The sequence below is a fragment of the Schistocerca americana genome, chromosome X, assembly GCF_021461395.2.
Source record: "Schistocerca americana isolate TAMUIC-IGC-003095 chromosome X, iqSchAmer2.1, whole genome shotgun sequence".
NCBI lineage: Eukaryota > Metazoa > Arthropoda > Insecta > Orthoptera > Acrididae > Schistocerca > Schistocerca americana.
In genome coordinates this window covers 549127543-549139805 of record NC_060130.1, presented here as the reverse complement: position 1 = coordinate 549139805, position 12263 = coordinate 549127543, and the positions used below count along the sequence as shown (strand labels likewise).

General features: G+C 40.4%; 1 protein-coding gene across 2 annotated transcripts in view; it reads right to left on the bottom strand.

The window, feature by feature from the left end:
• The window catches only part of LOC124555225, a 143172-nt gene that overhangs the window by 56518 nt on the left and 74391 nt on the right, over positions 1-12263 (bottom strand). For both annotated transcript variants that reach the window (XM_047129080.1, XM_047129079.1), the window contains one exon: positions 1049-1547. In XM_047129080.1, the coding sequence (XP_046985036.1) occupies positions 1049-1547 (499 nt within the window). The remainder of the gene's footprint in view (positions 1-1048; positions 1548-12263) is intronic.

Below are 12263 nucleotides of genomic sequence, written 5' to 3'. Positions count from 1 at the left end.
TAGAATATTGTGTTAAGATTATTGTATGATCCAGTTGCAGATCCAACAAGAATATTATTACAATAATATACCATGTCAGACGATTGAAGCAAAAAATTACTTACAGTCACATGTATTTCACAAACTGACCATTACATTAAATCAGACAATTCACAAATTGAACAGGAAACAGTTGCAGTTCATGAAATACCCCCACCATGCACCATAAGATGGCTTTGGAGTATTAATGTAGATGAATGAACTGCTGAAGCCTTTGGTGTTGCCAGCAGCGGCATATTTCCAAACTCTGAATCCTGATGGCAGTCAAGTCTGTTTTCACATTAGCAACTGGCTTGGATTTAGTGACTGCAACAGTTAAGACTGTACTGGAGATGGTTTTGTTAATGTAACTGATAAAACCGTGCTGAGGAGACAGATTTACCATCTTCATTTATGATGCATTTTGTCAAAATCTCTCTCCCTACTCTTCTTCCCTACCTCTCACATCTTCTCCTTTCACCCCACTCATCAGAGCTGATACCATTGCTCACTAGCGTTATGATACAGAATTAGTGTCTGGTAAAAAGTTGAAAGTTTGAGAAATGTGCTAAGGCATTCAGTGCTCCTCATTTGTGGAAAAAATTGCATTCTGTTAAACATAGTTGTATGCTACTCAGCGGATTTTCTCACAGGCAAATGGTTGACTTTCCTAAGACCATATGTTAAAAGGAAGATAAAATAAAGTTCTGAATTATAGTTCTGAAAGGTATAAAATTCATTATTTTCCTGCAATTTATTGAGAAGTATAATGGAAATTCTTAAAAATAGGTCTAGAAAATTGTGGAAAACTAACTACAGCTTTGTAACATTGCACTAGAGGCCACTTATCTCTTTCATCCACATTCTCAATTAAATCAAACATCATTCAGCAACACAACCTTTTGTTATCCATGCATTGACCGGCCTATAAAGAGCACTCACTGGCAGACTAAGGGTAGATGACTAGAGTCAGATAAATGCATAATTACATGTCTTAAAACACATGTGCATCTCTTTAATTTTTTCTTACCTCTTTTGAAGAAATCATTCGTATAACCCCATGAAAAAATGAAGAGTAGTCCTCCTCATGGCCATTAAATTTCATATCTGAGATTATGGTATTTAGCAGTCTGATGGCTGGGGCAACATCTCTGTCATCTTTCAGTCTTTGTAGTTGCTTCAGTTCCTCTGGTGAAATTTCTAATGTAACTGAAATCTTTTTTTGCATTTCATTATTTTTACTGACACAAATGTTCACCAGTAAGTTAATAAATCTTCGCAGGAAGTTATGCTCCATTTCATTTTTTGCACATCGACAAATGTCTTCCTTTGGCAAATTTTCATCAGACTTTGTTTTACTTTCAGTTTCTGTGCTTTCTCCTTCATTTTTTTCAATCATATTTGTAGAAACTTCCAACTCTTCATTTATTTGTAGAATTTGTTTGGTGCTCTCTACATTTCCTGGTAGTTCAGCATTTTTACTATCTTCTGGTAATTGTTTGATAATCTCATTCTCAGATGAAGATTTTCTGTAATGAGAGAAAAGAACAAATACTAAACACACATAGTTCTTTATAAGATGACACCTTATGATTGTTACAGTAATAAAAGCCAAAAGTCCTGTATTCTGAGAAAAAAGTAAGAGGAAAATATTATTCCTATTGGGAAATAGAGCATATTCACCAATGGAAATTAGAGGAATAAAGGCAATAACACCTGAAATTCCATTTAGAGACAAATTGTGGCATCTCTTACATGTAATAAAAGTTTTGTCACAAGTACACACACAAAAATCAAATGAACACAATATTAATTATAGAAAACTTTGTCAAAATGGTAATAAGTGGGAAAAAATTATTGTTCTATTATCGTTAAAAACAGAACTGGGTTCTGCAGTAATATTTACAGATTAATGTGTGTCCCCAGCCTCCAGATACCAACAATTGGTTACCACATTGCTAACAAACAGGAGATGATGTAGAATCTCTTTTTTCTCCCATTACATTAAAAAAAATTGAAATAATCCAATATGAAAACATTTTTGATGATGCAGAATTTATTGTGGCCTCTGAACACCCTGCTATAGAATTCAGAATTTTTCTATCAGGTGACACTAATTTTTGTTTTTCTTACTCTTATTTAAATGATTGCAACTGGTAAAAGTAATTAGATGTAGCAATGGAAAAACATAAATGAATATGGTCTGCAAGAAGTTTCATAATGTGTGACCAGAGCTATCATTATGAACAGCAAGGAAAGAAAATATGTTCTGGTAATGATTATGGAAACCAATAGTGACCATACAGCCTTTTCTCCAAAGTATATCACACAGACACAATAAAATTGAGATCTGGTGACAGTCCCAGCCAGGGCAGCTGCGTCATTTAATCCTCATGTTTACAAAACCAGTCCTGGATGATGTGAGCCATGTGAGCAGGGGCCCTGTCATCTTGGAACACAGCATCATCATTGGGGGACTAATATTGTACTGTGGAATGGACCTGAACAGCCAAAATTGTGACATAATCCTTGGCAGTAATGCAACCTTGCAGAGTAAGCATGGGGCCCATGCAGTATCATGATATTGCTACCCAAATCATCAATGAACGCCCACCACATTTCAATCTCGGCAAAAAGAAGTCTGCATCATAGGCTTGTGACAGCATACACCAAATGTGAACTCGGCTAGAAGTTGGGGACAGTGTGTAGCAAGACTCATCTGGCCAAACGATTTTTTCCCATCGCTCCAGTGTCCAAGTTCTATGGCTTTGGCAGCATGTTTACCTATTACAGGCATTTGCATTACTAATGTGCGGTTTCAGAATTCCAGCTCGCCCTGTAATTACAGGCTTATGGAGCACCTTTTATGTAGTTTTGGTGCTGACACCTTATGAGTGTGAAATTCAGTTCTGCAGTGACTTTGCAGCTGCTGTCCCCTTATTTTCCATCATAATTGTCTTTAATGACCGTCTGTCATGGTCATTCAACACACATTATCATCCGCATTGTGACTTAGCAGATGATGTTTTTGCTGTATCTACACTTCTTATTGAGAACCCCAACATACACAGATTTGCACTGGGTGATAACTGCATGCCAAATAATGACAAGATTAGAGACACATTAACAGAACCATTAACTGCCCAAGTACAGAGTCCTATGACTGGCATGTCTCTGGCTCAAGAACATTCACATACAGTGAAGAAAACACATGTGGATGAGGCCCTGCTGCAGCAGCCTGATATATTTATATTTATATTTGTATCTGTATTTGCTGGTCAAGGTGCTGGCTGCAGGTGCACCTGCTTCACCCAGCTGCCGCTGACACCAGATACAAATCCTGCAGTGGCAGATTGTGCAGGTGTGCTGCCATATCCCTCCCCTCTTCTGCAGAGCTGGTGAAAACAGGAGGACCACGCTGGCCAGGTCGATGCTAGCAGAAGGTCAGCATAGGTGAAGAAACCATCAGATGCATCCAGAAGACCCGACAACAATGATAACGGTGACAGCAGTGGTGCAATGCCAAATTCATGGCAACGATGTTGGCTTCCATCAGTTGATCCACATCTGAAGAGGCAGCAGCCCCACAGGGATTGGCTGTCAGCTGTCTCTGGCCTGGCAGGGTGTAAGAGCTGAAGTGGCCCCGACAATTGTGCACTGGCCATGGTGATGACCACACATGTGGAGGCTCTGTGGGCCAAATGGCAACAAGCGTTGCAGGCTGCAATAACAGGGGAAGGTCCGCCCCGTGCTCTGATGAGCAGGCGATATCTGGCCAGCCACTTTCCAACATCAGTTAAGGGATCAGGGTGGGCAGTAGATCCATCTTGACATCAATGATGCCTGCTGGCAGGCTGTGGTGCAGGATGGAGTGGATGTAGCAGCGTAGGTGTTGTTGGCCGTGTAGGACTTCCACTAGGCTGCACCTGTTCAGGGGGGTGATCCTCTAGGTGCTTAGGAACAGAGGCTACATCATATCAGTAGACGAGTTCACCAATCACTTTGCCATTTGCATCTTAAATGCATGCACCATATGTTCCACCTCACCACTCCATTGGAGGTGAAATGGTGTGGACGTGAGGTGAGAAATACCAGTCTGGCTGCAGAAATCATGGAACAATGTCAGGGCAAACTGTGAGCTATTATCGGAGTCAACAGTCTGTGGTAACCTTCATCTGCAGAAATCTACATTAGAGCCCGCACAGTCATGTCGGTTGAGATGCAACTCATGTGCATGACTTATGGGTAATTTGACAGTGCATCCACAACTACTAAATACACGGAATGACAGAAAAGACCCGCAAAATCGATACGGGTGCAGTCCCTCGGCTGATCAGGAGTGGGTTGGAATGACAGAAAAGACCCGCAAAATCGATATGGGTGCAGTCCCTTGGCTGATCAGGAGTGGGCCATGGAGCAAAATTTCGAGGAGGGGCGGGGGTTCCCTGACGCTTGGCACACTATTTGCAGCCACGTGGAGGGGCAAGCTTCTCAACCGCTGAATGAGGGCTGGGCCAGTAGACAACATATCTTGTTAGCATTTTCATGTGGGTTATGCCACAGTGGAGAAACCACAGGACTGATGGGATGCCAGTGTGGGCTTTATCCGAATCCATACTAAGGAGGAGGGTTTCATCAACAATCGCCAGCTGATTACTGGTCAAGTCTTTGTGTGGTCCTGCAAGGAAGCCAAGAACGGGGGCCAAAAAGTGCCACAGGTGGTTTATGGTTGGCAATGAAATGAAATTTGTTTCCATATAGGAAGGCATGGAATTGTTGACTGTGTAGACTATCGTCTGTTCTTCCTTTTCTATTTGTGAACAATTCATTGAGATGCTATCGACACCTTTGAGGCCAGCTACCCACGCTAAATAAGATTGGCCAGAGTTCTTTTGCTGTTGGTGAACTCCAAATAGGCAACTATCACATGGGTTTGCTTATGATAAGGAAGTCACACATTTCAGAAAATGACAATGCAGATGATCTTTCAATAGACCAAGTTTTTGAAGCAAATGAAATGTTTCAGATGCAGTCCACGACAAGAAAAACGCTGAAACGCTGCAAAATGTTGCTGCTTACATCATACTTTTGTGTTCAAATCTTTTTCTTTGCTTCTTGGAATGGTGGGAAACCTGGGGGTGAGAGGTGGAGGAGGGAGGGGGGGTTGCACGGTCAGGCACATAACAGCTAGTGGCTGGGGAGGGGGCGGGGGGGGGCAGTGGCTATTGCTCCCACTGTCCCACTGAATTTGTAAATATAATTGATGAAAAAATCCTAACTGCTGCTGCTGTCACTCAAGTTGTTGCAACTGAACCAATGCCGGATCTGTTTTCACTTATGAAAGACATGCGTGGAATGAACTATATTGTTGCCAAACAACTGCATGCTGAATAATGACTAGGTTAGGGAAACATGGACACAACTATTAACTGTCCAAGTACAGAGTGCTATCACTAACAACAAAAACACACCAGCACAGTGCTGGACTGACTCAAGAACATTTGCATACAGTGGAGAAGATGTAATTGGACAAGGACCTGCTGGCAGCAACCCGACATGTTTGTATTTGCCGGCCAATGATACTGGCTGTGGGCAATGGTGGCACCCGGCTGCCGCTAGTGTCAGATATAAACATTGCAGTGGCAGATTGTGCAGGCATGCCACAGCAGTTTTTCTAGTATCCATGCATTTGGTATTTCTTTCCTACTGTGTCTCTTCGAATACAAAAAAAAATTCATCTATCTTGGTTACAGAAGCACCCACCATACGAGGACCAACAGTTTTCCCACATTTGAATTCACTATCTCCAATATAATGCATGCACAACTACACACAACACTGTTCTGACCACAACTGACACTTGCAACATAACAGACGGGCCCTGCATTCAAATGGTTAAATAGGAAGTGAAATTGTTATTACTTTTATCTTCAATGTTAAAGCATTTAAGTCTATTTATATGAATGTTGTCACTTGTGCAGTCAAATAACTAAAATAACAGAAGATTCATTTGGTGATTTTCTGTCATTTGAATATTTTATTTTGTTCTGAATGACTGAAAGATGATTTTGTTGTGACAAAAATGTTTGCTATCTACATGTAACCACATTTCATTTGTCATTTCCCATAATAACTAAATTTGGGTCCTGTTTGAGACTTCCTGGTTTTCTTTTTGACAAAGTCCCGTATAGTTTTACTTTTAGCTTTGGGTTAATTAATAATATAGATAATTTACAAATTTATTTGTTACTGCAATGTGAAAGGTGATGTACTTCCTTGCTTGTCCTAACCTGTCCACATAGTTCCCTATTCATGATATTTTAATTTCCTTCTTTATCCATGGTCAGCCAGAACATTTCATAATTCCCATATGGAAACAGATTTAAAAGGTGTATATAAATTTAGCCAGAAATATATTAAACTTACAAATGGCACCTAATGCATTATAATGCCACACATAATCCAGGATCAAATACCACTTCCAATAGCCAGAGCATCAACAAGAAGTAACAGTTCCTCTGAAAGCACATTTATTCTGCACACACTAACGTATAGACAGAGCTGAACAGCTGGTCTCAGCAAACATCGCTCTTGTTTATATGTACGTATGTTCTAGTAAATTCCAAAATTAGGTCCCAAGTTATTTCAGAATTCTTAAATTATAAATAGATGCAGGAGGGAATGAAACTGGCAATCTGCAAGTTACCTGCTAGTGAACACAAGTGCTACACCCAAACATATGATGTACAGCATAAAGCATTGTTCCTCGTCCTGGAAAAACTGCAACCCATTGTTTCAGAGTGAACTGGAGCTTTCTGCCTCTGGATCTAGTTGGTGGATCTTCATATAACATTACTGGAAGAATGTCACATACAAGTTGTATTGTCACTTCCTCATCTTCAATATGACATTCAAAATTGAGTTTATTCCATCAAGGTATCACATCATCAGGCAGATATTCATCTTCAATACATGGAAAGCCCCTATTATTGATCTGCAGTTCAGAATTAAGATACAATTTCATGCAAAGTGCACAAGATCACTCCAATTTTGTCTCCTCTATTTAGGATCATCATCCTTGGCTTTGTAGGTGATGTCTGACACGTGACATAGGATTTGGTACACATTAAAGTAGTGCTTTTATCATTTTTCTTACAGCCTGACTATCCACACAGTGAAAAACTGCCTACTAAGACACGAGTTGTAGATTACAGGTTGGTATTTGGTATTATAATTTTCACAGTCCTTATCCTGGGCATCCAAGGGTTGAACACATGCCAACTGTCTTTCTTCTTTAGTTCTGAATAGCGATGAGCTGTTTTATGTAATCCTTCTCAGCACTATCAGGTTGTAATGAAAAGAGAGTATCCATTGTTGTTTCAGACTCTCAACCATGGATCACGTGAAATGATTAACAATGTGTATTGTCTTGCTTTGCTGTCATGTACATGAATGTCTTGACTGGCAGTACCATATCCCAGTCTCTGTCTGATGTCAATGTACACAACAGGTCAAAAGTTTTCACTCACCCATGAAAGAAGCTATATACTATATTCCAATGTACAAATACATTGTACAAACTAAACAGACCAACAAAATAAATATTTTCTCTCTCTATCATTAAGTACGACACAATATGATTTAGATTTTAGCTTCTTCAAAGTATCCACCAGCTGATCTCAGAACAGCTGCACAAACTCTCAGCATTCTGGAGATAAGATTTTGTAGTGTTTTTGCAAATTTTGCCTGTGAATTACTCCCCAGATTTTCAGCCTGTTTTCTGATCTCCCTGTCAAGTTCATCCCATAAGAGTTCAATGGGATGTAAGTCAGGTGACTGACTTGGCAAAATCATAGTTCAGTTGCCCACATTTCTTTTCTATTGACATACCCTCTGTAGTGACCCGCATAGCTTCCACACCCACAATTGGGTTGCACAGTTGTAAGGTGTGAAATGATGCTAGCACTGGCAGAGGCCATCACTCTTGGATGTGCATGAAGCCTCTCTGCAGTGCACTACACCAGTCGGGTGATGGCTTATAGAGTCAGGCCAGGCCAGCCTCACTCTCCATCATATGTTGACATTCGGCCAATGTTTATCAGACTAGTTGTGCACCCATCCATGGCAAGTGTCTTCTCGTACAAGTATTCTAAGCATAACAAAGTGTTGTGTCTGTTATTATTTGTGAGTACTTGTGCTCAGAACACACTGGCAATGAGCAGGGTCCTTTTTTTTTCATCTGTTGCTTTTCTCATGCTGTTTTGACATCGAGCGACTGCTTCAGATGTTGCTGCAACAACAGTAGGAACTACTTATGGTCATTTGACAAGCTGTGCTGGTGTTGCGCTCTCCCCCTTCATCTCCAACTATGTTTTCTCCTCAGTTCCTGCCTTTGACGAGACAGCGGAAGATTGGGACATGTACTAACTTTGCCTACAGCAACATTTCCATGCCTTCCACATTACGGATGTGAGGGTATGTTATTAGCTGTTTTTGTCATCGATTTCTCCCACCATTCATCAGGTGTTGCAGCAGCTGTACCATTGCAGGAACCTTCCCGATTGGAATTTTGAAAAGTTATGCTCACTGCTGTCTTCCTATTACTGCCGCCGCGCACACGTCATGGCCCCTAGGGTTGAAGTGCACCAATGCATGAAGGAGCCCCATCAGTCTAATCATGCCTAGGCCTTGAGCATCCATGGCCTTAGTCACAAGCACCATTTTGTCACAGCAAAGTCAAAAGAGTCATATGCGGACATCATGGTTTGTGATATTATCATCTGCTCCCTCCCCCTGAATAAGGATGTCTGGCAATGGGCCCTCCAATTAGAAAGCCCCTCCCTTGGAGAGGTCTTGTCCATCACCCCATTGTATGAGGTCTACACTGGTGGCCAGCAGCTGGAAGCACTGTGTGGTGTCGCAGCAGTACAGTGTGGCCCAGTGGCATCCACTGCATCCAGACAGGACGACCTCTCGGTGGTGCAGACCAGACAATCAGGCAGCTTCTGCACGGCATGTAAACAGTATTCCAGCTGCCGCTCCCTATTGCCATTGTGTGCATCTTGTTACTCCAAACATGACAGATCAAGTGTTTCTCCAGCATTGGGCTGTCTGTCAAAAAAAAAAAAAAAAAAAAAAAAAAAAAAAAAAAAAAAAAAAAAAAAAAAAAAAAAAAAAAAAGCCCACATTGTGGTAGTCTGCCACATAACTGCACAGAATGCAGCATAAGAGTACATGGATATAGACATCCAGGAAGAGTCATCATCAAAGTCCATTCTCCATCAGGATTCTAACAAGTTTTTATGAAGGGTTTTGGTTCTTTTGCGACATCTGTACCTGCAGGTAGGCACCGGTGCTATTGTTTCCCTCCTCAATGGCCGAACATATTCAGATCTCGGCCCACTGCTGCTGTCACTTGTAAACAGGTGCCTACAGAGATATGGTGAACAGCAAAGCCCCTTGCCTGGCCATTTCATGATTGATGTCACCTATAGATCAGTGACTTGGCCTATTACCTTTACGGTCATGCACGATGCTAGTTCAGCAAACCTTCTCGTGTTTGATGCCTTTTATGCCTTTGGCTTTTCTAAATCAAATGCATGTGAATTCTAGGAAAACTACAGTTTCCATAATGCAGTGGAATGATGCTGGGTTGCACAGCACTTTTGTCAAATAGTGTTTATACAAGGTCAATTCTCCTTTGCTTAAGATACCGAACTTAGCGTTTTCTAGCATTAGTTTGACATTTTGATGTGTAGTGCGAAAGCATACTGAGTGTGTTCTACAATAACCGTTCTGTAAATTTAGAATGGTTCAAATGGCTCTGAGCATTATGGGACTTAACTTCTGAGGTCATCAGTCCCCTAGAACTTAGAACTACTTAAACCTAACTAACCTAAGGACATCACACACATCCATGCCCGAGGCAGGATTCAAACCTGCGACTGTAGTGGTCACGCAGTTCCAGACTGTAGCGCCTAGAACCGCTCGGCCAAACCGGCCGGCTGCAAATTTAGAAAATCCAATCATCATTGCTGGAATTTAGTTTTGAAATAATAAGTCTTTCAGGTATTACTATTCTATCTCCATCTCCCCCCTTCACAGTTACACAGTATTTCTTCCTTGGCATCACTCTGCTTATTTTGTCATTTTCATAAAAATAATTACTCACTGATTGCACAACTTCTTGTGATAATAAATTCTCTCACAGTTTTTGATCAGGATTTTCTAATATACTTCTTTCCTTTTTGCCTGGCGTACTATGTAGTTGGGAGCATTGAATTCACGCATTATCTTCCTAATACTCCACGATTCAGGCAAACAAGTTAGTAGCATTACTTTATTTTTCCTATTACTTGAACAAAAACTAGCTTTCAAGTTACCTATTACAGACTGCTCCAATGGCTCATGTTCATTTTCTGAGGAATGCTTTGCATTAACAAATAACTGTCTTTTTTTAGTGCTAACTCAATGGTTTTTAATTTTTTGTTTTTTTGTGGGCTGCTCCCTCATCTGATGTACAGGGGAATCTCCTAATCCTGAAGAGACATATTTAGTGTCTCCGGAACACCAGAAGGTGGAGGAAAATAGCCAAAGAATTTTTGCAGTCACTAATTTCTTGAATATTTTTCAATGAACCAAACTGCTTCCTACAATTATCAAAAATTTTTGATATCTTTGGGGTATCAGGAAACATATCAAACATCTATTCAGGCACATTTCTTAGTCTCTTTATGTTTTTAATTGAATGATTATATTTTTTTTTAAGGATTGCAACACTGTAGTGCAAAATATCTTTCTTCCTGAGTCATTGCATAATACCACCCGCAATTAAAATTTATAAATGATTCTCTACAGAACGCTAAGAAAATATACTGAAATAACAAGTAATGACTTAGATAATAATTTTGTTCACTAACAAACACCTTACAGAATATTAATGAAGCTTGTATCACTACATAATTACCAACAACATTTACATTATCTTCCACTAAATCAGCATGAAGATTTATAGGTTTAAAGCAACTGAATCATAACATCTTTGGACTCATAGTTACAGATGGCTCGACCCTGAATTGGAATAGCAGGGCCTGGACTGCAGCCACCTAAGCAACAGTAATAGTAATTAGCTATTTATTATTCCTGGAATCAACCACTGGAACTTCTATCCCAGTTTGTTCTTTTTGCATATAGTTATCACACCTGTCTGTGTGCATCTTAGAGACACTGAATCTGTACCTCAAGTTATGGTCTGGGGTAAAATTTTAAATGACAACAGGAGCACTCTCATGATTATCCCACACACCCTGACTGCAAATTTCTACATCAGTCTGCTGATTTGGCCAGTTGCACTACTATTCACGAACAGAATTCCAGGGGGTGTTTTCCAACAGGATAAAGCTCACCCAAATACTGCTGTTGAAACCCATGAAGCTCTGCAGAGTGTCAACATGTTGCCTTGGCCTGCATGATTACCAGACCTGTCTCCAGTCGAGTACATATGGACATCATCAGATGACAACTCCAGTGTCATCCATAAACAGCACTAACCATCCCTGTAATGACCAACCAAATGCAACAGGCAAGGAACTGCATACCACAAAATGACATCCGGCACCTGTACAACACAATGCATGCATGTCTGCATGCTTGCATTCAACATTCTCGTAGTTACACATTAACCTGTGCTCTAGCAACATTAATCACTTAAATATGTTACCTAAACAAATTTATTCCCAAAATTTCATTATTCTACATTAATTATTTTTTGATGTTATGATTCTTTTCCATCAGTATACATCACTCCAATGTCTGAAGTTCACTGTTATGAAATAACACCCTTTTCCTTGTCAACAACTGTTTATGGGTGGTCATTTTGTTTATAGGGGTTAATGGGTCATTGTAGTTTGAAAGACAATTTGTAACTGCATTGATGTTAATGTGACTGACCATACAACACATAAAAGAGGAGTAACCCTTATTAATGTACTACTGCACTGTTTGGTTATTATTGTTGTTAATATTATTACCATACACCCTCCCAGTGCTATTGACCTTCCCATTGGCTGGGTGGCTTGCATGCCTCAGTGCTAAAGATAGCCGTACTGCAAGTGCAACCACAGTGGTAGGGTATCTGTTGAGAGGTCAGACAAATGTATGGTTCCTGAAGGAGAGCAGCAGTCTTTTCATTAGTTGCATGGGTAACAGTCTGGGTGACTGACTGATCTGACCTTGTAATATAAACC